Source organism: Notolepis coatsorum (genome assembly GCF_963971535.1).
Source record: "Notolepis coatsorum genome assembly, chromosome: 6".
Classification (NCBI taxonomy): Eukaryota; Metazoa; Chordata; class Actinopteri; order Aulopiformes; family Paralepididae; genus Notolepis; species Notolepis coatsorum.
The window spans coordinates 106,907,724-106,935,247 of NC_140170.1; the positions used below are offsets into that span (position 1 = coordinate 106,907,724).

General features: G+C 42.6%; 1 protein-coding gene across 1 annotated transcript in view; it reads right to left on the reverse strand.

The window, feature by feature from the left end:
• arhgef10la (Rho guanine nucleotide exchange factor (GEF) 10-like a) overlaps nt 1-27,524 on the reverse strand; it is a 356,918-nt gene that overhangs the window by 137,444 nt on the left and 191,950 nt on the right. Inside the window, exon 18 of the mRNA XM_084315714.1 lies at nt 7,514-7,635. Within this exon, the coding sequence (XP_084171840.1) occupies nt 7,514-7,635 (122 nt within the window). The remainder of the gene's footprint in view (nt 1-7,513; nt 7,636-27,524) is intronic.

Consider the following 27,524-nt stretch of genomic DNA (forward strand, 5'->3'; position numbering starts at 1 on the left):
TTTACTACATCTCCCGTGATCCTTAGCGGGGGATGACGTAGTTTAAGAGAGACGAATGAAAGATGAATGGCAGTGTTGTTGTGCGACAGTAGAGTGCGTAATAAAATACGCACTCAGACCTACTCCTATCCAAGCTCCGGGAGGGTCATCAAAGAGAAGTCGCCTATTCTCAGTCCTTGCCCCACAATGGTGGAATGAACTACCCACCCCAGTTAGGACAGCCGAATCACATCCAATCTTTCGTCGTCGACTAAAGACGCACTTCTTCAACCATTATCTGAATTAAAAAAAAATTAAATTAAAAAAAAAAATATCTAACCCTAACTAACCGTACTGTCATGCACTTGTCCTAATAAACTAACCTACACTGTAGCACTCAACACTTTGATGAACATTGTTGCTCAGCTGATAGAGTTGTGCCCTTCCTGATGGCTTGTCGTACAGAACTTGTAAGTCGCTTTGGATAAAGCGTCAGCTAAATGACTAAATGTAAATGTAAATAGTATTTTTGCATCGGAACACGGCTCCGTTTTCACTATCATTACCGCATTCCTACAACACTCACAAGATTTCTATAATCTTATATTTCACTAATAACAGTTAGAATCATTGGTAAACAAACGTAATGCTGAAAATATACACTTTTACTGTATATCTCTGGCTTAAGAGGTTAACCCTGTGAGGCCCAAATTAAAAAGACATTAGCAACTTCAGAGGCCAGAGGGTGGGACATATAAACACATTTACTATCAAATAGCATTGTGAGGCTGAACAACAGGACCAATTGACTATACATGTGCTTAACATTTTTTAAATAAACATTTACAGACTTTTTTTTTTAATGGCTAAAAGTGATTTTGTAATTTTGCAACCGTGGGTCTCACAGGGTACTTTTAACCCTGTGAGGCCCAAATAAAAAAGACATTAGCAACTTCAGAGGCCATGGGTGTAAGGTTTGGTTCTTTCCCCACCACGGGCTTCTTGAAGTACTGTGATGATTGGTCCGCTGCTCTCCCACTCGCTCTGTTCCTTTAAGCCTACTCGCTCTGTTTTCCATTTGTTTTCTGTTAATCATTTCATTCCCCTATTCACACGCTTCTTCCCAGAGACGTCGTTGATTGGTTCTCCCCCGTCCACACGCTTATCAATCACATCCCTCAGCTGTCACTGCTTGTCAATTAAGCATTCCCGTATTATTTATACCCCGTTTCCCCATTCAAGTTTTGTTGGATCGTTTTGATATTTCAGTTGCATTCGCCGTTCCTGCTGCCTGCTGTTGTTTCCCTTTGCTTTGCCTCCAGGATATTCAAGAAGCATTCCTCTTGGACACCCTTTCCCCGAGGCGACGCGCTCGCTCCATTCTGTTCCAACGCTCTTTACGCACAACGCCTGGGTGAGTTTTTAATGACTGTCTTTGATCCAATTCCGTTTTTCGTGTGTTTATATAACACTGAAGATTTCCAGCTTTTTATCAGACAGTCACTCACCCAGCGTTTAGCCTTTTTTGGATTGTTTCATTGGGATAATATTTTGGCCTAACATCTCCCACTGTGTGTTTACACACCGAAGATATTATCACATTGGATTTGTATTTTGGGACTTCGCTCACAGTGTTTATTTTGCACCGAAGATATCTATCACTTGGGATTGTGTTTGGAACGTTACTCACAGTGTGTATTTTCACAGAAGATTCAGTCACTTGGATAACTCTGTTTTCGGGTACAAGTCACCTCTCCTGTTCACCTGCTCTATTCCACCTGCACTCTGAGTTAACTCGCTCCCTCTCTCTCTCTCGGTCCCGCAACCACCTCGGAGATTCTGCCGAGAGAAGTCTGCAGAGCGGCTCTGACGTCAGCGTCTGCTTCCCCTGATTACCATCCCGGGAGAAGCTGCAGAGCAGCAACTTTCATCCTTGCTTGTATTCCAGTCTTTGTTTGAACTCTTCCAAGTGTGTGCTGTTTATTTAGTCTTAATAAACAAGCCCTTGTTTTTGGCAACTCTGAATCCTACTCTCTTGTGTCGTTGCGTTTGGGGTCGGTGTCAAACCATAACAATGGGTGAGACCTATAAACACATGAAGGGTGCCGTGACTGAAGAAAAAGGTTGAGAAACGCTGGTATATGGTGTGGCTCTTTGTGGTACCACAGTCATTTTTGTGGCTCTTAGTCTCTGACTGGTTGGCCACCCCTGGGCTAGAGAGCCTGATAATCGATTAAGTGGGTATCATAACATGCTGCACTTGTGTGTGTGTCAATCCATCAAGCTATTGGCTGTGCAATGCGAGTGAGCTCCCACAGTAAGCAGAAAGTTTACTTACACTGTCCTTTCATGTACAAGACTTGACAATACCAGTGTTATAAATGGTTCAATAATCAAGTCCTTGCAGCAGAGTTTTTGAGAGTGAATCAGTGCGAGGGCGGGGGATCACTCATCCATGCTCTGATTGGAAGAAAACAGCACATGAGTGAGAGAGAGAGAGATCAAGAGGTAGAGCAAGAGAGTTAGAGAAAGAGAACAGGGACAGTGACTTCTATTTGTTAACACTTTCTATGCCACTCACGAGTTTTCTTGGAATTATTAATATCACGTTGAAAGCCACTCACGAGATTTCTCGGATTTTTTTATTTTTTTTTTAATTTAGCGATCTGAAATCATATTGCATCACGCGAGCCTACCCTAGTCTACCCGAGACCCGCCGGCGCTTAGATGTGGAAAAAAGCGCCCCCTATCGTCTCCCAGATGACATAAGGGATTTTGGAATGGACTCAATGAAAATGGATGGGGAAAAAAATCCTGTACTCCACATTTTCCAGTCCACTGATGCAGCCGGGGTTACCACAGTTCATTCTGGAGCCTCTGAGCCCCGCGGAATCATGTGTTCTACTGTACACACGTTGGATCTATACACTTATCGATTTTTTTGAATGGTGATCAGGAATTGGAATATACCAGTTGGATACCATCTGATGTCAGGTAAGGAATCTATGTTATCAGTGTTAGGATAATCAGACTCATTTTGATGAAGATATAAGCTGTTTTGTGAAATGTCCTCTATCGGTTTCACTGTAAAAATCCAAGAGGAAATTAACAAGGCTATTATCCGCGCGCGGCTCGAATGGGCGTGCGTGTACGTATAATATTGATCATCTAGCGTTTATTTGAAAACTATTCATAAATAGGCCGACAAATATCAACGTTCTGGAATATTCCAGTAAAAGACGATTATTACAGAATGGCCCAGAATGGGCTGTTTTTTTTACCTCAAAACGGGTGCTTTTCAAAATGCTCTCAAACGGAAATGAAGCGATAAAAAAACAATCTGCCTTGACAGCACTGACTGGAAAAGGATTCTTTGATAAGCGACGGGCAGATTAGACACATAATTTAAAACATAGATTAGGCGATATTAAGGTTAACATTGGCGCCGATGGTGGCATTCAAGCGCTAACTCTGGCGCCACCTGGTGGCACTGAAAGTGTTAACAGGCTCGGAGAGGAAGCATCCATCCTTTGGAACCGCGCTATTCACACAGTACTTACAGCGAATCCGGAACGCAAGAAGTTACCCCTGACAGGCAAGTTTGATAGAAAATCAATGTTTCTATTATATTTGCTCCTGTCGGGAGACATCCACCAGAACCCGGGTCCCGTCATGACATGGAACCAGAGACGACAGTTATGACTGTTGACCCAGGAAGCGGCGGCTAGCATCGCTAGCACTACAGGACAACTGCTGCCGGCACAGACAGCGGCGGCTAAGGACACGATCAACGGCAACATTCCTCCACTATCACCTCTACAAAAGAACCCACGAGAGGCCACAGCGAGAAGGAATGAACCGGGGTTCACAATCGTGGCGTCCAGCACGTCGCAAGACGTCAACAACGAGGCATCGCCCGATGGCCGGCGAGCTTGCCGGAGAGCTAATGCGGCTAACAGCAATGGACATAGGACACCATCCCCCCCTCCCCACCTACCGCCACCCGGTCAACCAGACAACACAGAACAGTACTGTATTTGCAAATCTGGTATGTCATAAATGTATAGATGTAGCAGTACTGTCTATCTGTATGTCGTGTATGTCATATATGTTATGATGAATTGAAAATGGGGGACCCTGATGTAAACAAGACGAAAGTCTTTCTCTGGTCTGCATCCTCTTAACAATTGTGTGTATTGAGCTGTACTGTACTGTACCCATTCTGCAATCTGTTAATAAAGTTTTCAATCAATCAAACAATTGTGTGTATTGAGCCGTACTGTATTGTATTCATTCTGCAATCTGTTAAATAAAGTTTTCATTCATTCATTCATTCAACAAGTGAGAGAGAGAGAGAGAGAGAGAAATAGAAAGAGAGGGAGAGAGAAAGTGTGCAAGAGAGAGGGAGAGAGAGAGATAGAGAGAGAGGGATATGGAGAGGAAGAGATAGAGAAAGAGAGGGAGATAGTGAGTGTGCAAGAGAGAGCAAGAAAGAGAGAGAAAGAGAGAAAAAGAGAGAGAGAGCAAGCGTGTCCAATGATGGAGATGGCTTTGCACTAGCAACATTATTATTTGTATTGTGTTTAGAGGCTATTTAGCTTGTAACACAATAACTTAGGACTATTTGGATATTTCAACTTTGCTATTTTGGAAGGCATCAGTTATAATATTTAATTTTTTAGGTCTAATTCATTGCCTAATCATGCATTGGCCTTTAGTCAGCTTTTTCTCAATTTCAATTGAATTTCGATCTGTTTTATCTGTATGGAGTATGCGAATATGTGTGGCTCCTCCTGAACCTCTGAACAGAGCTAGTGCACTCTGATTGCTTCCAACAGTGTAATGTGGCAAAACATGGTAGATATTACTTGTCTCTGCGTGTAGCTGTTGTATTATTATATACAAAGTTAACGTTATTAACGCAACATAATTTTAACGCCCCTATTTTTTTTTTCTTTTTTTCTTTTTTTTTTTTTACTAGATTTCACTCAGATGTATTATTGATACTCTCATTGATACTATGTTTGTTTCTGACTCAAAGTGTGTGTGTGTGTGTGTGTGTGTGTGTGTGTGTGTGTGTGTGTGTGTGTGTGTGTGTGTGTGTGTGTGTGTGTGTGTGTGTGTGTGTGTGTGTGTGTGTGTGTGTGTGTGTCTGTGTGTGTGTTTGTGTGTGAGAGAGAGATAGAGAGGGGGGGTGAGAGATATGAGGAAGGGGCAAGAGAGAAAAAGAGCTGGGAGAGTGTGTGTGTGTGTGTGTGTGTGTGAGTGTGTGTGTGTGTGTGTGTGTGTGTGTGTGTGTGTGTGTGTGTGTGTGTGTGTGTGTGTGTGTGTGTGTGTGTGTGTGTGTGTGTGTGTGTGTGTAGGTGTGTGTGTGTGTGTGTGTGTGTGTGTGTGTGTGTGTGTGTGTGTGTGTGTGTGTGTGTGTGTGTGTGTGTGTGTGTGTGTGTGTGTGTGTGTGTGTGTGTGTGTGTGAGAGGGGGGGCAGGGGGGGTGAGTCCTCAGCCCTTGTGTCAGTGAATGTAACAAGTTCCTAACTTTTTCTTTCCCCTATTATTTCATGCACACTTTATTCATTGTTTTAAATGATTATTTTATTTTATTTTGTGCATCACTCTGTTTGTTTTGAATTTGATACAAATGTGCAATGCATGAGGGTCATCCTGTTGTGTTAACAAAAACATTTGGATGAATAGTTCAAGTGTAAAGTTAAACACACTACTGTGTTAGTAATCATTACTATGTAATGTTACAGTTAGTAAATTGGTATCTGTTATTTCTTTGTTGGGCTTTTTTGTTTTGTTTATTTTTTATTATTTTGTTTTACAATGCAGTTTGCACATCTTAGTTATTTGAAGATTCTGGACAGTATTTCTCATTGTGGCAATAAATAAACATGTATTTTTTGCATAAAGCAAGCATTTATCGACTCTCATGTTGATAAGAGTATTAAAACTTGAAAAATATCCTTAAATTTAGAACAGATAAAAAATATGCGATTAATTTGCGATTAATCACAATTAACTATGGACAATCAAGCGATTAATCAGATTCAATATTTTAATAGATTGACAGCCTTAATTATTATTCATTGGTTGGATAGAGAAAGGGACTGACATTTAAATACAGCAGTGGTCTACTGTCTGTTTCACTAACAAAGTATAGATGTTATAAACACCACACAAAAAAAAGATAAATATTCTAAATAAGCCAACGTTTATTTCCTGTTGTAGTAGAACATCTTGAAATGTACAGTCAAACGTAATACTTTAGTATCAGTTTAAATATTTAATGACCAACCATTTCACTCAAGTCTGCAGTTGTTTTTAATTGTTTTATTGATTGGCTTTGTGTGTTTTTCATTTATATATTGTATGCTGTATTTCCCGACATTATCTGAAATGAGAGTTGAACTTTCAATGATATTCAAGACTAAATAAAGGTTGAGTGAATTAATTCAACAAACATGGGCCCAAGCTGTTCCCTAGCAACATAATGTTATAGAAAAATATCCTACAGGGTTTGGAAAAAATCATTTTTAGCAAATATAGTTTTTCTCATCTCTATTCTAGGTTGGGATGTGAGCTTCTGACGTTGCAGCTCGGGCAACAAGTGACGTCCTCTTGGTCCAGATTTATGTTCCTGTCAGTAATCACTGCAACAGGAAATACACTTGGACCAATTTAGAACGCTTATGTATGAAGTTAGTTTAAAACGGTATATTTGAAAAATTTGCTTGACAGTGTAATTATATGAACCAATCATTTCACTCTACTGGTAAATAGTGCATTTGTTTGAAAATGTGTTTGTGGAGATTTGCTTCTTCATCGTACTCTCCCACTCTCTACCTCTCTCTTTACCTACTTTTCCCACTCTCCAGGACGTTTATAACAAGCGTTGCAGGGCCAAGGCTAAGAGAATAATCAAAGACTCTAGTCACCCAAACAACTGCCTCTTTGAACTGCTGCAGTCAGGCAAGCGCTACCGGAGCCTCATGGCCAGTACAGAGAGACTCAGAAGGAGCTTCTATCCCCAGGCCATCAGGATGCTCAATGACAATGATACTATATGTAACAACCCATCATCTACACTCACTGCACACACATCCACATGTACACACTCACTTTAAACAAACACTCACTTTACCACTCACTTTAGACACTTTAACACACTTTATATGTATCTATTATTAAAGAGATTTGTACCACATTCATACCTCATTTGCACCCTGCCCCAAGTTTTGTACCTCTGCATTCTACCTCACTGTTACTCATTCTACTCTGTATTGTATATTGTATATATGTATATTGACTTTACCTACTTTTTACTTACTTCTTAATTCTTTTTATTTTTATTTATTTTTGTACTTACTTTATTTTACTGTATGTAGCACACTCTCAGGGGCGCATACATAAACAAGCATTTCATTATACAGTATTCTGTATTTTGTTCTGACAAATAATAAACAAACTTGAACTTGTACAGCATGTATCCACAGGAAGCTTGTTAACCATATAAGGTGCTGCAGCTCACTCACCTTCCTGTCAGGTGATTTGGTGGCAAACACAGGCAAACGGCAGGCGAGCAGGGGACACCAGAAGGGGGCCATGGTCTTCCCATCCTCCTCTCCACAGAACCAGCCTGGCGTATTGTCCTCTCCTGAAATGGGTAGGGATCGATCAAACAGGCTTGTAGCGTCTCAGAGTGATTAACAACATCTATTGACAGTGTCTCGTCAACTCCCACAGTTAGCCTATAGCTGTTGAGCTTGATTATTGCACATTTTACAAACTAATCAGGAAGACGTTTCATTGCTCCCAGATATGAGATATAAATAGTGTTATTAGCACGGTGTGTAATAATCAGCCAGAGGCCTGTTTGCTACCGAGGGAGGTGGGGCCCTGCCAACACGAAGCCTCAACAGTGATTAAACCTGCATTTAATCAACAACAAGATTCCCAGCTGGAAAAGGCAACTGCTGGATTCCAGCTATAATAAAGGTAAGATCTGGATGCCTCCTCAGCACTCATAGCTCCAAGCCCTCCAACAGGTACACCCCCTGTCAAGGCGGCGCACAGATCTGCCAACTTATTTTGTAATTGTCAATTGCAACTCACAGAAACTAAATTGTGCGTGCAATCAAACAGCTTGTTGTAATTGACTCCCTGGGTCTTATTTTTGAATAGATCAAATTGCAATAAGCCACAGATGTACCTGCAGTTGTTTTCCAAGGCGGTAGCGTTCCAGATGTAAAAAAGCCTAATTATTTCAAAAAGTGCACAGACAGCACAGTTTGTGGAGCAGCGTTGTTTACCTGCTGTTTCTGTGGCAAGCAGGTACTGTAGGACACCTACTGTAAGGGCCAATTAAATGAGCTTGTTTTGACCCACAAAACAGAGCCAACACTTCAATGACATAGATTTAGCTTTGCCTTCCTGGGCACATAAATGCAGAGACAATTTGCAGAGGAGTTTAGTCTTTAGAAGTTGCACTTTAACCCTTTCACTATCACACTACAGAAGGTTAACCTTTCACTACCACACTACAGACGGTTGTGGTTTGTGAAAGGGTTAACCTTCTATATTGTTGCAGTGAAAGGGTTAACCTGTTATGGTTTGACACCGACCCCAAACGCACGACACAAGAGAGTAGGAATTCAGAGTTGCCAAAAACAAGGGCTTGTTTATTGAGACTAATTAATGAGCACAGAATAGGCAAGTCTAACAAGACAGGTACACAAGCAAGGGGGGAAATGTTCTGCTGCTCTGCAGCTTCTCCCGTGGTGGTAGTAGGGGGTAGCAGATGCTGACGTCTGAACCGCTCTGCAGACTTCTCTCGGCAGAATCTCCGAGGTGTTGCGGAACCGAGAGAGAGAGAGAGGGAGCGAGTCAACAAGGGTGCAGGTAGAACGAGCAGGAGAACAGGAGAGGTGACTAGTACCCAAATACAAAGTTATCCAAGTGAACTAATCTTCGTGTAAATACACACAGTGAGCACTGTTCCAAAACACAATCCCAAGTGAATATCTTCGTGTAAATACACACAGTGAGCACTGTTCCAAAACACAATCCCAAGTGAATATCTTCGGTGCAAAAATAGACACTGAGAGTGAAGTCCAAAAAACAATCCAATGTGAATAATATCTTCGGTGTGAAACAACACACAGTGGGAGATGTAAAGTCCCAAAATATTATCCCAGTGAGAACAACAAAAAGGCGATCGCTGGGTGAGTGACTGTCTGATAAAAAGGTGGTAATCTTCAGTGTTATAGAAACACACGAAAACGGAATTTGATCAAGACAGTCAGTAAAAAACTCACCCAGACGTAGTGCGTAATGAGTGCTGGAACAGCAGCGGAGCGAGCGCGTCGCCACGGGGAAAAGGTGTCCAAGAGGAAGGCTTCATGGAATATCCTGGAGGTAAAGCACAGAGAGCAAACAGCAGCAGCAGCAGGAACGGAGAATGCAAACAGAGAAATATCAAAACGATCCAACAAAACTAGAGTGGGGAAACGGGGTATAAATAATACGGGATTGATTGATTGACAAGCAGTGACAGCTGGGGAATGTGATTGAAAAGCGTGTGGACGGGAGAGAACCAATCAACGACGTCTCTGACGACGTCACTGGGAAGAAGCGTGTGAATAGGGGAATGAAATGATTAACAGAAAACTTAAAGGGACAGAGCGAGTGGGAGAGCAGCGGACCAATCATCACAGTACTTCAAGAAGCCCGTGGTGGGGAAAGAGCCAAACCTTACATAACCCTTTGATAGAGTGGTAGTGAAAGGGTTAAAATATGTGTTAACCTAAGCTTCTAAGCGAACAAACTGAGCTGCACCTCTAGGTTGCTCAGTGTGAAGATAAACTAAACGCCCAAGGTGTAAGAAAAACATAATGTATTTTGAAACAGTGGCAAGGTACTGTCGAGCCTTTGTCCTGTACAAACCTGGATAAATGGATCTTAAACACCTTCAATATCTGATAATAATAATAATAATAATAATAATAATAATAATAATAATAATAATAATAATAATAATAATAATAATAATAATAATAATAATAATTATTATTATTATTATTATTATTATTATTATTATAATAATAATAATAATAATAATAATAATAATAATAATAATAATAATAATAATAATAATAATAATAATAATAATAATAATAAATAATAATAATAATAATAATAATAATAATAATAATAATAATAATAATAATAATAATAATAATAATAATAATAATAATAATAATAATAATAATAGATTGAATTTGTAATGCACTTTTTGTTCGCTGGGATCCCAAAGTGCTACACTACAGGGTTAAAACATAGTTAAAAAATAAAATAAAATAGTTATTAGTAAAACAAATAAAATAAAATACAGAAAAAAAATAAGATAAAAATAGAACATAGTTAATTAAAAACATAGTATAAACAGACAATTTAAAAAACAACAGCACAAGAAAATTTAAATAAAAAGTCAAAGGCCTTTTTGAACAGGTAGGTTTTCAGGCCTGCTTTAAAAGAGGGAAGGCTTTGATGATGAGGGAAGGTAAGAGAACAAGATACAGATGTATTCTTTCATGAAAATAAAATGATCATTGAACCAAGCAAGCCAAGAGGAAAATATTTTGGTCTATCATCCCTATGAAAGTGAACTCAAGGTTTCAACCCATCAATCCATTAGAAAATGGATTAAAGGGGAATGGCACTCATTTTAGAATTCACACATTCTATCCCTGTGTTCCAAGGCTGTTCGTTCAATATTTGCAAATCACCAGGATGTGAAACCGGGGGCTTCTCTGAAGATGAACTCTCACAATGAATGGGGCACTGACTTTGTGGAGCCATAATATATTAAGTTTAGCTCTCACATCCAAATGAGGTATAGCCTATGTGACCGCGCCCAGCGCTTACGTCCTCATTTTGGCCATGGGCAATTCGTGTAAAAGCAAAACAAACGTTTATTATTATTCTTTTTTTTATATATTATCACAGTTTGAATGTGAACATGTTTATTATAAAAGCGAACCATTAAAGTATCTCTAATAGTAACACTTATTTGTAAAGGCTGTTTCCGTGTGACTTTGGTCATTGCGTGGGGGTGGAATCAAATTTGCATGCGAATACACTGGGAATACATTCACTGAGGTCCATAGATGTCCCTAGATACCAAGAATATGCAAATGTAATTTTATTTACTTTCCATGGGACCTTTAACTCATTCAGAGCCAAGCCCATATGACCAAATTAGGGCTTGTATGCCAGCGCTTTACTCAATGGGAGGACGGGGATATTTGCGAACGCTTAAACTATATCTTAAATTATGGCTATCGGTCTAATACACCCGTCGCTTATCAATGACTTGCTTGCAGTCAACATGTACGAAACGGATTGTTTTTTCATCTGTACATTTCCGTTTTATACCGTTTTGAATACGAGTATAGTTTTGGAGATTTCTAGTAATTCCAGAGAAAGACACGATAATAGCCCTTTAGTGGAATACACAAAACACATTTTTCGGCTGATTTATGAATATTTTTCAAATAACGCTAGATTATCGATAGTATGTGTCCTCATGTACGAAGAGAAGCGGGGTCTGAAAAATCGCTTCTCCGTACTTTGGTCGGCGCGAACCTCACACACACACACACACATGCTCCGATGGCGGAGAAAGGAACATCTGATTACCCCAAGATTCGTAACATAAAGGCCTTACCTCACATCTGATGTCATGCAAAAAGATTAATCCAATTCCTGATCGCCATTCCAAATATCGATTGCGTCCATTGATTCAACGTTATAGTCCAAAACACATAATCGACGATGCTCCCAGTCCCCACAGTCAATGCAATAGTATCCAGCTGTATGCCCGAGAAGTAAAACCTGGACTGGACTTATTTTTTTGATGCACAGTCCCAGCCAATCCAATCCAATGATGTGCAATACCATCCGGGAGACGATAGGCGGCGGTATTTGCCCTTTGCGAGCTCAATGAAAAGAGATGTTGTGCTTCTGAATGATTGAACCAAGGGGTAACATGTAAAGAGAGAACAAAATCGGGCCAAGGATGGATCCTTGCGGGACCCGACAGGAGAGGGAGGTTGAGGGGGAGGAGCAGTTGGCAATGTTGTCACTAAAGCTTCTATCTGTGAGATAAGAGGAGAACCATGCTAGTGCAGTGCCACTGACACCAACCCCATGTTGGAGACGATCTAGTAGAATGTTGTGATCAACAGTGTCGAAAGCTAGGGGCGGCTAAATGGTGCAGTGGGCAAGGCGCTCGCCACTAACGCAGGAGATGCTGGGTTCGAGCCCAGCTCTCGGCGTTGCTTCTGGCTTGGCTGGTCGTTCATACTAATACAATTGGCAGTATTAGGGGGTGGGAAAGCCGGTGGGTGGGGATCGGACGTTGTGGACAGCGACTCCTACAGGTCGGTTGCTGCGCCTGTACAGCAGAATCAGGAAGCAACGGGGGCAGCGTGAGCCTCCCACGCGTTACTCCTCGCCGCTGAGAGATCGTGCTGTACTAGTGTTGTCAAAAATATCGAAGTATCGATACATATAGATACTGAATATTTAAAACGGCTTCGATACTCATTTCCCGAAATACCGATGCAGTACCGATACTGCAGTATCGGTACCAGCTGGCGAGTGTTCTACCGCAAGTTGTTGACACGCTGTTCAGAGCACGCTTGCCCCTCCGCCTCCTCCAGCCCTCCCCCTCACAGAGTCACAGAGCCGTCTTCAGTTTGTAAACAAACATTTTAGCTGAAGATGGCAAATGCAGAGCCTCCGCAACTTGTGCTTGTGGATAAAGAAAACAGCAGAAGTGCTGTTTGGAGGTACTTCGGGTTTGAAGTAAACAACGAAGGACAAGCTAAAAATGCCCCAATGCTATTTGCAAGCGGTGTTACAGAGCAGTGCCAATGCGGAAATGAAAGAGGTTCGTGACAGCTGCTCTTTCAACATCACTGTGACTGAAGCATTAAACCATTAACTCTAGTTTAATACAGGGCGGCTATGTGGCGTAGTGGGCAAGGCCCTCGCCACGAAATGCTGGAGACGCTGGGCTCGTCAGTTCGAGCCCAGCGCTCCACATTTGCTTTCAGTTTAGCTGGTCGTCCGTACTAATACACATTGGCCGTATTAGGGGGTGGGAAACTGATGGGTGGGGATCGGGTGTTGTGGACAGCGACTCCTACAGGTCGGTTGGTGCGCCTGCGCAGTAGAATCAGGAAGTGTCGGGGGCAGCGTGAGCCTCCCACGCGTTACTCCTCGCCACTGAGAGATCGAGCTGCGCAGGTGAAAAGATGCGACTGCTGTTACCTCAAGTACCGGAGGGGACTTGTGCTATGTATGACTTAGTCCACATTGCAGCCGGCTTGTGGGAGGCAAGAAACAGCGTCCGTGACAGGGGAAGGTTGAATTGGATGATACGAAATTGGGATGGGAGAAAATATAGAAAATGGGAGAAAAAGTGGATAAAAAAAAACTCTAGTTTAATACATGATACGTTGTCTACTGATGGCGCATAATATCAACAGCTGATTCGTTGTAACGTTACAGCTATCAGCTAACGTTAGCTACTGCTAGCCGTTAGCTCCGTTAGCTTAGCTGCCCACCTTTATAATTACTGCATGGAAACGGAGTAACGTTAACGTTTAAACGTTATGTCGAGGTCATACAATACTACAGTCGACATAAGGTTAACGTTACCCCGTTTCCATGAAGTGTTTAAATAGCAACAATATTGTTGAAAATGTAACGTTAATAAATGCTCCGAGCATAGCCTCTCTCTCTCTCTCTCTCTCTCTCTCTCTCTCTCTCTCTCTCTCTCTCGCTCTCTCTCTCTCTCTCTCTCTCTCTCTCTTGCTCTCGTTATCTTTAAATAAAAATCGAAACTGTTACTAACTGTAATACAAACAGTTCAGTTTGTCAGGTACATGCAACACAGATTACAGTGTTTACATCTGTCTGCTTGAGAAAATACCATGTTCTGCATTTGCAATGAAAATGATTGAAGTGAGATGAACAGTTATTTTTAAATGTGTGATCTAAAGATAAACAAAGGGTTTTAAGAAGCTGAGGAGAATCAACCAGCAACAAAAGCTAAATTTGTTTAAAAAAAATATATATATATATATATATTCTTTTTTTTTGGTATCGAAATGGTATCGAAGTATCGATACTTTTCAAGGTATCGTATCGAAGTTGAAATTCCAGTATCGTGACAACACTACGCTGTACAGGTGAAAAGATGCGACAGCTGCCTCCTCGTGTCCCGGAGGGGACACGTGATGCAAGGCTTGGTCCACATTGCAGCCGACCAGTGGGGGGCATGGTCTAACAACGTTCGAGACAGGGGAGGGTAGAATTGGATAATACGAAATTGGGATGGGAGAAAAATAGAAAATGGGGAGAAAAGGTAGAAGAAAAAAAAACAGTGTTGAAAGCTGCGCTGAGGTCAAGCAGCATTAAAACAGAGCAGTCACAATCGTCAGCGGCGAGGAGTAGGTAATTTGAAACTCAATTAATTATGCGTTTTTTCTCTTCCTGTTTTGGCTCGTGACTTGTCACCTAGATGCCTGATTCCTATATCCCCACCTGGGGTATCATTGGAAAGCCACACTCATTGGCTACAACCCTGTCCAATAATTTTTGAGATCGCCAAATGATTGACAGAGCTAGAGCCCCAGGAGTCAGGAGTGGTATTTGCGCAATACCGTCTACTTCGGTGCACACCTCACATATCGGCTTGTAACTCGAGAACCACTGAACAAATTTTGAAAAAAATATGCACACCGAGCCACTAGAGGTCGCCAAAGTGCCTGTGGGAAAATGGTCCTCAAGAGGGCCCACATGTGTTAATAATGTTAATAATGGAGAGGATGCTGGGGCCGGTTGTGTGAAAAACCTGTTTCAGGAAAGCAGTGGGAACTGTGTCAAGTAAAACCTCAAAGTGTAAAGGTCAGGATGTAAGAGCTGACAGCCTGACACAAATAGTATGGGCCCATAAGGCTCAGATTCAGACCTGTGGTAGATTTAACCTGAGAGGATTTAATACCAAAATTGTATGACTCCCCATCCAGACTTATCTTTGGTATTAGTGGCTCAACGCCTGTTGCGCACGTGAGTATGAGGCATGTCTCAAGGTATTCAGCCATAATTCAGACATGCAACTTGTATCTGTTTTGTTTGCGCGATACATACAGGCTCCTGAGACAAGGTGGAAGTCCACGGTTTGGTCATATGATGGCATGTGTCCTCGTGGAATACAATCATGGTAGAATCTAAATATATCATTTAGGATCAGAGGCTTAGGTCTATAAGGTTAGATGTTGTAATATTGTCTTTCATGGTGTGGTCAATGAGAGATTCACATCACAGCGCTCTATTTAAGCTCTGCTGTCACTTGCTGTCGATTCCCATGGCAGTTAGCGCTGCTGCTACTGACTCCTCCGGGGCGGGGAGCTGGAGAGGCGTAAATCTGTCTAGACAAGGCCACTATCTCCCTCACCTTTGCCCAAATTGCTATTTTTCTTTTTCTTGTCGTGTGGAGTGATTTTGCACCATAAAGAGCTTTGTGGTTCTAGGATACCTATATGTAGGGGGGGGGGGGGCATTTCTAAAATGTTCTACAGTGTTTATAAGCTGCTTATATCTGATTGCTGAATGGGAGTAGATCTTAATTTGCTATTATTTCATTTGAATATTACCTAATATTACCTTGAATATTATCATTATTCTTCAGTCATTATCCTACCTCATCAAAATGTGTTCCATGACGAACAGGCCATATAGTCCATTGATTGTCAAATACATTGCTGGCCAATTCTCTTTAAAGGCAAGGGTGTTTTAAAGAAACCTCCCTATGAAACCTCCCAGTGGGCAGCATCTTTCTGGTGCGCTGCCCAGGTTCAGAGCACCTGCGTGGGAAAAGGTCTGAATATTCTTGTATTTAAGTCACCATGCCTAAGCCTAAAATATCATTATCAGGATTTCAGTCACATAATCATTCAGTCACTTAGATTTACAATCATCTCAAGCAGCAGTGTGTTCTTTAATAATGCATTTGTGAGGGGCGTCGTTTGAGCGGACTGTCTCTAATTGAGCCCCTGCCAGGATTCACAGGGTTGTAAGGGTCACTTATATTAAATGGCTGTAATTAAGACCGGTTGGCAGCGATGGCTCAAGGTGTACCACTTTACTTTTACACCTGAGCACTAAAGCAATTATGTATCATCTATTAGCATGAATAACGCTCTAGGGTAGCAACGGTTGTTAAGGAAAGAGGGTGGGGTTTGAGATAGGTCAAGTCTCATCTCATCTCATCAAGTCTGTTTTTTGTCAGTTGTGTCTGATCTGTAAAACCCGAGAGCAGAGGGATGCACTAATGCCTTTTGCCAAGCAATATGAAACCCCTTCACCACGACTCACAATGTATCCGCTCTGTGCTCATGTTCTCTTTCACAGCTAATGTAAAGAGTTTTCCTGAATAGGGGTTCTCTGAGGATGAACTGGAGGTGAAGCATAACCCCCCCTCATATCTCAGGATGATCATTAATTTACCGGTACTTTATTAAAAAAGATGAATGTCAGTAGTTGCTGGGCTCAAGTGCGAAGCGCTAACATTTCTGCCATTAGCTGTACCTGAGCATTATGCCTGGCTGGGAGACCACATGATTCTTGAAAATCTTGCATAATGCTTTGTCATATTGGAGGTGCTTCCTCGCGTGCATAGAACACTCTGCAGGCGTTGCATAGAACATTCTGCAGGTGTTGCATAGAACACTGCAGACGTTGCATAGAGCACTCTGCAGGCGTTGCATAGAGCATTCTGCAGGCTTTGCATAGAATATTCTGCAGGCGTTGCATAGAGCACTGCAGGCGTTGGATAGAGCACTGCAGGCGTTGCATAGAACACTCTGCATGTGTTGCACAGAACACTGCAGGCGTTGCATAGAGCACTGCAGGCGTTGGATAGAACACTCTGCAGGTGTTGCATAGAGCACTGCAGGCGTTGCATAGAACACTGCAGGCATTGCACAGAACACTGCAGGCGTTGCATAGAACACTGCAGGCGTTTGATAGAACACTCTGCAGGCGTTGGATAGAACACTGCAGGCGTTGGATATAGCACTGCAGGCGTTGGATAGAACACTCTGCAGGTGTTGGATAGAGCACTCTGCAGGCGTTGGATAGAACACTCTGCAGGTGTTGGATAGAACACTCTGCAGGTGTTGGATAGAGCACTCTGCAGGCGTTGGATAGAGCACTCTGCAGGCGTTGGATAGAGCACTCTGCAGGCGTTGGATAGAGCACTCTGCAGGCGTTGGATAGAACACTCTGCAGGCGTTGGATAGAGCACTCTGCAGGCGTTGGATAGAACACTCTGCAGGCGTTGGATAGAACACTCTGCAGGCGTTGGATAGAACACTCTGCAGGCGTTGGATAGAGCGCTCTGCAGGCGTTGGATAGAGCGCTCTGCAGGCATTGGATAGAACACTCTGCAGACATTGGATAGAGCGCTCTGCAGGCGTTGGATAGAGCACTCTGCAGGCGTTGGATAGAGCACTCTGCAGGCGTTGGATAGAACACTCTGCAGGCGTTGGATAGAACACTCTGCAGGCGTTGGATAGAACACTCTGCAGGCGTTGGATAGAACACTCTGCAGGCGTTGGATAGAACACTCTGCAGGCGTTGGATAGAGCACTCTGCAGGCGTTGGATAGAGCACTCTGCAGGCGTTGGATAGAGCACTTTGCAGGCGTTGGATAGAGCACTCTGCAGGCGTTGGATAGAACACTCTGCAGACGTTGGATAGAGCACTCTGCAGGCGTTGGATAGAGCACTCTGCAGACGTTGGATAGAGCACTCTGCAGGTGTTGGATAGAGCACTCTGCAGGCGTTGGATATAGCACTCTGCAGGCGTTGGATAGAGCACTCTGCAGGCGTTGGATAGAGCACTCTGCAGGCGTTGGATAGAGCACTCTGCAGGCGTTGGATAGAACACTCTGCAGGTGTTGGATAGAGCACTCTGCAGGCGTTGGATAGAACACTCTGCAGACGTTGGATAGAGCACTCTACAGGCGTTGGATAGAGCACTCTGCAGGCGTTGGATAGAACACTCTGCAGACGTTGGATAGAGCACTCTGCAGGCGTTGGATAGAGCACTCTGCAGGCATTGGATAGAACACTCTGCAGGCGTTGGATAGAACACTCTGCAGGCGTTGTATAGAGCACTCTGCAGACGTTGGATATAGCACTCTGCAGACGTTGGATATAGCACTCCGCAGGCATTACTCTGCAGGCGTTGGATAGAACACTCTGCAGGTGTTGGATAGAGCACTCTGCAGACGTTGGATATAGCACTCTGCAGGCATTGGATAGAACACTGCAGGCGTTGGATAGAACACTCTGCAGGCGTTGGATAGAACACTCTGCAGGCGTTGGATAGAACACTCTGCAGGCGTTGGATAGAACACTCTGCAGGCGTTGGATAGAACACTCTGCAGGCGTTGCACGTGGCCGTGTTGTTATATCAGCTCGTGAGCTCAGCCAAACACACACACACACACACACACACACACACACACACACACACACACACACACACACACACACACACACACACACGCACACACACACACACACACACACACACACACACACACACACACACACACACACACACACACACACACACACACTCTGCTTGTGCATATCACTACAGTGAATCTACAGGAGCCAGACCCAGCCTGACTTGACTAATGTGGCTATTATCAACAGAAAGATCATTCTCAGCTTGATTCATTAAAATGTCTCAATGGCCTATATTTCCCCGGCAGTGAAGGTGCAGGTGTATTGGCAATTTTATTGGGGAAATTCTATTTGGTTTGTTGATTTTGTGGCTCAACATGAGCCCACCTGTTCTGAGATGGGTGGGGTGGCACAGCTGAAGGTGTGTCAATAAATTATCTGCCAGCGCGGTACAATTTTATTATCCATTTTGGTCTAGAATTATGCCTCTGCCTCCGCCGTTCTAAGCGCAGCATATTTCTGTGACAGACTAGGTGGAGCAAGGGAACATCTGTTTAAATTCTTCACAAACCGGTTTAATAGACGTTAGATGTTATGCATTTTATCCCACCTGGAAGTAAATCCTTCAACCAATGACTAAGTGAATGCAGCCTTTTAATCAGCTTGTTATTCACAACAAGCTAAGCTTTGGATCAGAATCAGTCCATGCACATACTTATGCACTGAAAACGTCATGGTGACAGGGATAAGATGTATCAAGCTAACTGAATGTAACTGTGAGCACAATAGACAAGATACAGTAAAAGGAAAACTGATGAGAGGGAGAGACAACTACAAATGGGTACACTCGTCACAAAAAGGCAGAGACAGGATGTTTACTGTTATATTCAAAATTAGGGTCGTCAGTTTATCGCGTTAATTAGATTAATTAATTACACACTAAAATATTGCGTTATGAAAGATTTTTTCTATTTTTTATCCACTTTTTCTCCTATTTAAAAAAAAATCTCCCATCCCAATTACCCGCTGTGCCAATTCTCCCCTCCCCTGTCTTGAACGTTGCTCGCATACGCCCCCCACTGACCGGTTGTAGGGAGGATAGAAGCCTTGCATCACGAGGAGGCAGCCTGTCACATCTTTTCACCTGATTTACACTTGTGCCAATTGCGTTTGTCCCTAATCTTTAGTATTGGCATTAATAAATCAGATGTCATGCTAATATGTCATGTTCTACAGTAGGACTTACTACTGTGATACCCATTAAAACAGTCATTCGAATAATAGAAGCCTACTTTGCTGGAATGATTCATTTCAAAGATGAATTGGATAATGCAGGCGCAAGCTGGGCGTAACTGGCGTAGATAACTTACCGGGGGCAAAACTAGCGTGCGTACGTCAGTGGCCAATCAGAGCACAAAACGCAAACGCAGAAGCATAAATCCGTTAGGATAAGAATAGACGCGTGCAGGCGTCCCCAACCGACCTCAAGTTCAAGTTTCTTTAATAGTTGTCATACAGAAGTACAGAATACTTTCATACAAAATGCTTCTTACTGTTACGCTCCAGAGACTGTGCTAGACAAGATAGTATCAAATAACATAGTATAGCATGTAAATTAGAAGTAGAAAATGAGGTCACAGTGTTCAGTATAGACATATGTACAATGTTCGATGCAGAATAGACGTAACTGAGTTACCATATAATATACAATACTATGCAGTGTACTAATGTACAATACTATATAGTGAAAAGCAGAAATGGGATGAGGTACAATTTACAGTAAGGTGTACGAGTTGTAGTGCAATCCTTCATCAATAAATATAAAGTGTGGGGAGTGGGTGCTACAGTGTGTTTGTTTAAAGTGAGTGTGTGCTATAAAGTGTGTGGAGTGGGTGCTACAGTGTGTTTGTTTAAAGTGAGTGTGTGCGTGTGGATGTGTGTGCTATGTGCGTTTGATGGTTGTTGTTGTGTAGTGTTCATTGTTCGTTGAGCAGCCTGATGGCCTGGGGATAGAAGCTTCTTCTGAGTCTTTCTGTGCTCGCCTTGAGACTGCGGTATCGCTTGCCTGACCGCAGCAGTTCAAAGAGGCAGTTGTTCGGGTGACTGGAGTCTTTAATGATTCTCTTAGCCTTGCCCTTGCACCGCTTGTTGTAAATGTTCGGGAGGGTGGGGAGCCCCCCTCCAATTGTGCGTTCGGCTGAACGTGTCACTCTTTGTAGTCTGCTTCGGTCTTGTGCAGTGCTATTCCCAAACCAGGAGGTGATGTTGCCAATCAGGATGCTGTCTATTGTACATGAGTAGAAGTTCTTAAGGATCTTCTGACTGACTTGGAACTTCCTTAGGCGCCTGAGGAAGTAGAGGCGTTGTCGTGCCTTCTTCACAACACTGTCAATGTGTGTGGTCCATGTCAAGTCCTCGAATATGTAGGCTCTGAGGTACTTAAAGCTGTTGACTCTCTCAGGACCTGTAGGAGTCGCTGTCCACAATGTCCAGATTACCACCCATCGACTTCCACCCGCTAACTCTGCCAATTGAGTTAGTATGACGACTGGCCCAAGCCGGAGGCAACGCAGACAGCCGGAGTCGAACCCGGTGTCTCTTACGTTGGTGACGAGCGCAATGTCCGCTGCGCCACCCAGCCGCCATGACATTTTCTTTTTTTTTGTATCTACTTTTCTCCCATTTTCAATTTTTCTCCCATCCCAATTTTGTATCGTCCAATTCTACCCTCCCCTGTCTCGAACGTTGTTAGGCCATGCCTCCCACAAGCCGGCTGCAATGTGGACTAAGCCTTACATCACATGTCCCCTCCGGTACTCGAGGAAGCAGCAGTCGCATCTTTTCACCTGCACAGCGCGATCTCTCAGCGTCGGGGGTCTGCGTTTGGAGGGCACGCCGCCCCCGTTGCTTCCTGATTCTGCTGCGCAGGCGCACCAACCGACCTGTAGGAATCGCTGTCCACAACGTCCGATCCCCACCCATCAGCTTCCCACCCCCTAATACTGCCAATTGTATTAGTATGAACGACCAGCGTCTATACAAATAGTAGCTCCAGTTCTGCAGACCCCTCTCTGATTGGTTGAGCTCCATTTCTGCAGCCCCCTCTTTGATTGGTTGAGCGAAGCCCCTCTCTGATTGGTTTAGCTCGTCATGCGGTAAAAGGCGGATGTAATTTTATCATCTCAAGAAGATAAAAATAAATGTACTACCAGATTCGCGTTTATAACGTTATTTCGCGTGACTTCGCGGTTTATTCATAATGTTATGCACATTTCACAACACAGCCAGCTGTCAGAAACTGTACATTGTAACGTTATAGGTTTATTCACATAACGCTATTTCACGTGACGCGTTCAACTTGTTTACACTCCCCACTTACTGAAACTGTACCAATGACGCACTCCCCACTTAACCCAGTTAATGCCTTAACTAGACAGTTACAATGTAACATTTAGATTAACACAGTTAATGCCTAACTAGACAGTTACAATATAACATTTAGATTAACACAGTTAATGCCTAACTAGACAGTTAACAATATAGCAATTGACCACCAGACTCTTTCTCTTAAGGCATTAACTGGGTTAATTAATATAAATGTTATATTGTAACTGTCTAGTTACACATTGGTTCCGAAACATGTATGTTCCAGGCTGCACTTAAAACTTTGAATCTGAGAGAGCTCTGGTCAGCGAAGCCGGCGAGCGATTATTATTGGTTTTTAATGACAAACCAATTACATAATCCTATCCAACATATGTGTAAAGGCACACACAACATATTCCAGTTAACGGTATATTTTTTTAATGATTCGTTATGGCGTAATCAATACTTCCATGCGTATAAATTGCGTTCGCGACCTCCATGTTTTGGGGCTATTCATCAGAAAACTCGGATCCGGGATTCGGCTCCCATCCGTCGGGCAACAACTGTGGGTTTTCAGCCTCTCTCTCTGGAGCTTAATGGAGTTTCGACTCCTGGCTAGAGGAGCTTGTCGCGGCTCATGCGCATGCGCACGCTCAGCCAATCAGAGAGGGGGCTGCAGAAATGGAGCTCAACCAATCAGAGAGGGGTCTGCAGAACTGGAGCTACTATTTGTATAGACGCGAACGACCAGCCAAGCTGATAGCAATGCGGAGAGCTGGGCTCGAACCCAGCGTCTCCTGCATTGGTGGTGAGTGCCTTGCCCACTGCACCACCTAGCCTACCTGCATGAAAGTTATTATTATAAATTTTTTTATCTCATTAATTCCATAAGAACGTAGAATAAACATTTACAAACTTTTTTTTTAAATGGTCCATTTGCATGTTCTTGGTATCTAATTCTAGGGACATCTATGGATCTCAGGGAATGTATTCCCAGTGTCATAAATACTGTTTCTGTTACTAGGCTTGAGTAATTGTAATGAACCAAATGAGAATATGAATTGAATAAAAAAATATATAAATGTTTTTTACTGTGAATAACACCATGCTAAAATTGACCAGACCTGAAAAATCTAAGCAAATGAATAAAGGGAAGATGATTAAACAGAAGGTTTTGTAGATACAGTACTGAATTCTGCCATCCGGACACATGCAATTTGAAATATGATTATAGAATATAAAATGGTTATGCGATTAAAATGTGATTAATTAAATAAATTAATTACAAATCCTGTAATTAATTAGATACATTTTTTTAATCGCCTGACAGCATTATTCAAAATATCTTTGAGCACTTGTAGCACAGTGATCTGTACACACATCCTCCTCTGGAGTGTGCTGGATATGAGCATGACGGTCTAAACAGGTGTGTCGACTATCATTGGTGCTCAAAAAAATCTTATATAGGCCTAATTGAGCAGACAATAGGCCAGGCTGAATAATTATCTATCTGCGAACTGCCTCCAAAATATTCTTAGTTTTTTGTCACAATCCATGGAGATCATAATTGGATTTGTCTTATATAAATACAATAATTTGTCTCGTAGAAATACAGCAATGTATGAAAGTGATTAATTTGTTAACGTGTTCTATTAGGCTATGACACAAAAATTAAACAATATTTGGAGAACACGGGCTATAACACAGCATAATTGTCTTGATTCTACAGGCAATTAAAGGCAGATCATAATGTTACAGCTGAATCTCCACAGTGTGTCTTTGGCTGAAGCTCCTCTTGACGGAACCGGTGTGGACATTCCTCATGCCATTTCCATAATGTCAATATACCACGCCTTGGCACGCAGCACTCTTAAAGGGAATGAGAGCAGCGGGGTTGATTGGCCAGAACACCACACACCTGCTAATAATGTATTTCTCACTACCGTGTGAGTGATGAATAAACTTCAACAAGCGGCACTGATGTGCTTGCGTCTCTGGTCACCAAATTACCAAAAATAATTTGGACACACCCGCGTGAGCCAGTGTCCCGAGTTCATGCCTGCGCTTCACGAAGGACCCATGTGGATATTGTACTGTATGAGTGCAGCCTACCGAACACAATTCTACAATGCAGAACTTATATCTCCACCTACTGGCAGTGAGAGGAATTACACTGTTGTTGAGTTTCTTTTTTTACTCCAGGAACTTCTTTTGGACACTTCCTAATTTTTTTTCTCCGCCATCTCACTCCATAGACCACCGCAACACTTCCGGGATTCTGAAATCGGGAGGAGATTGCGGGGGGAGCATATGAATGAATGTGGATGAGAGCCTTGATGTAAGTGGTTGCAGCTACGGCTGTGGGGGTGCTAGAGACATGATCGAATAGACTTTTATGCACCTGAATCTCCTGAACACGGCGCGACCCATTCCTAATCAATCAGAACTAAATCGGCCTAGCTTAAGTCCCTTTTTCAGCACCTACTCCCCATACCCATGCGCAGATTGTCAACAGAGTCTGAACGGCGCGAGACGACGCGCAAATGAATGTTGAATGTTCCATCAGAGGGGGGGAGCTTGTGGTGGTAGTGTGAGCGGCTATAGACCACTGCACTTAAATATAAACATTAGTCTACCTGGAGACTCAATGAGGTAATTGTAGATGTCGCCATAAGACGCATCTGGCCATTGAGTGGGAAAGAAATGTCATTATCCTGTTCGGCTGAAAGGACACTGGCCACCGAAGCTCCCCCCTCTGATGGAACATTTAACATTCATTCGCGCGTCGTCTTGCGCCGTTCAGACTCCGTTGACAATCTGCGCATGCGTATGGGGAGTAGGTGCTGAAAAAGGGACTTAAGCTCGGCCGATTTAGTTCTGATCGATTAGGAATGGGTTGCACCGTGTTCAGGAGATTCAGGCGCATAAAAGTCTATTCGATCATGTCTCTAGCACCCCCACAGACGTAGCTGCAACCACTTACATCAAGGCTCTCATTCACATTCATTAATTTGCTCCCACCGCAATCTCCTCCCCGATTTATTTTCAATGTAACGCGGAAGTGCAGTGGTCTATCGCTACTGTTGTTCCTCTCATATTCTCTTCCACTCTGGGCTTCTGGCAAACTAACCAATCATTGCTGGTTGACGCGGGAACGTCTAGACAGACACCACTCTAGTATACTGACAGGAGAGTCCCCTGGCAGCGATAGGCTTAATCAGAATTGTAACAGACATTCATTTATATATAAAACTTCCGAACCGCAGCTTTAATGTCAACGTTGGATAACAGAAGGATTTTTATATTTAACATTTAAACAGACACACATCTATTTTTCATTTGTTTCCAATTATTTCCAATTTGTTTCATATTATTTCATTGTACTCTGTGGCCATTTGCAACAATGTTAGGGATGGATGTGATACACAAGGAGAGATTTGGAGCCAAAGAGGGTGGGGCTTGAGACGGGTCAATTCCATCCATTGTGTGCTCCGTTCCAGCCATTGAAAGTATGTCGAAATCACTTTGAGAGGAAGTGAAAGGAAACTGTTGTGAAGGGGAGTTAGTTCCTTCGTTTCTTTATTCCAATCATGCTTGTGTTTGAAGTCCTCTGCTGATTAAAATTAATTTACGGAGCATGGCGTTCTATCAACCCCCGTGACACAAAGGGCAAAGTTATAGACTAATTAAATACACCAGCGCAATTGATATTTCCCTCGGATCAATGCAAGTGTGGGATCTGTTAATTAAATCCGTGATAATGTTTACTCATCATAAACATTTCCCATGTTTGAGCACAGCGCGATCTGGAGATAATCTTCGCTGTCTAACAGATAAATTTCAGGGCTAAGAAAGATCCTGCTGGCGCAGCGTGGATGTGGTGTTGGGCTCCTTTGGGCTGTTTCTATAAAAGCAGCATTATCATAAGAAATCTCCTCAGCTACATTTCACCAAGCGGACCAACTGCAACGATAGCGCCAAGAAAAGAAAGATGAGATATAGCTAATGCTAATGTGGGGGGGGGGTAATGAAAGTAATGAAATAAAATCCTCACTGTTTTCCTCGTCGATGACAACACACACACACAAACACGCATGGTCCCATGTGTCATGCATTTCCATGGCCCAGGTTATCACTCAGTGGATGAAGGTGTGTTTTAGTGTTTGCAGTAGAAGCCTCCCACCCATCCCACTCCTCTTTATTGATCCGCAGGGCGTGGAGAGGAGGGAGTCTGCCACGCTTAGCAGCATGACTGCAGGCAACAGCCCCCCCGCCTACCCTCTGTTCCCCCGCCGTGGGGCTGATTGCTTGTCTCAATCATCCTTTCAACGCCCTCCTCCCTCCCTCATGTGCCTATACATTTTAACATCTTCCTATCTCTCTCTGTCCTAATACATTCCTCTCTCTCTCTGTCCCTATATATTCCCCCCCTCTCTCTCTCTCTCTCTCTCTCTCTCTCTCTCTCTCTCTCTCTCTCTCTCTCTCTCTCTCTCTCTCTCTCTCTCTCTCTCTCTCTCTCTCTCTCTCTATACATTCTTCTCTCTGTGTCCGACACCTCAGCGGCAATTTCTCATGATTTGACGGCCCTCATTCCTCATGTGAGGGCCGTCAGATTCTGCAGCCATAACCCCTTCTGATGGGGTAGGGAGTAGGGACTGTGTCCGTGGTAGGAAGCAATTAATTCTGCAGTGAGGAAGCCCATTCATTAGGCAATGCCTCTGGCTATTTTACCAAGACCCTTCAGAAACAGTAGGGCCACTCTGAAAGGCATGAAAGATGCAGTGGCACATATTGCTGCTCGTGCCAGGTTATTAATGGACCCCGCGGCTCCCGGTGAAGAGCCACAATGGGGTAGTCCTCACATTCTATTTTCAGGACTCATACAGTATCTGCACCACATGTGGTTGCAAAGTGACAAATGTTGTTTACTGGAGACATATCTTTTCGGGCCTGGCTGCCATATTACATCATACAACGTCTAGCTTAAATGGGACATGTATTATTATAATTATACATATTATACATATTATTATTATACATATTATACATATTATTATTATTATTATTATTATTATTATTATTATTATTATTATTATTATTATTATTATTATTATTATTATTATTATTATTATTATTATTATTATTATTATTATTATTATTATTATTATTATTATTATTATTATTATTATTATTATTATTATTATATCTTCAACAATTTTATACAACTTTCTTGAATCTGTGGAACAAAGAAACAAAATCAAAATTGTACTTGTTTATTTTATATATTGTATCGACTGCAACGTTTTTGGTGGGTGTGGAACACACCTAATTCTAAATTAATTATGTCATTCCCTCTCTGGCTACCCCACACCCATGAGTACAATACCTTTACAAACTGGGCAGCACATTAGGTAGGCAGTGACCCTGGCTCCAAAATGTAAAGCTAATGATTAATTAAAGCTAATGTATTGCTCTTCCCCCCTTGTGACATCACACAAACAACTATTCTGAACAGCTTGTTTAGGCTTGTTAATCTGAAGACTTCAAAACCTTGTTAAACGACAAGTAACGAGTACTCTTTCCCAGTGCCACATAACATTTCAGACATTTCCAAATCCACACAAAGACT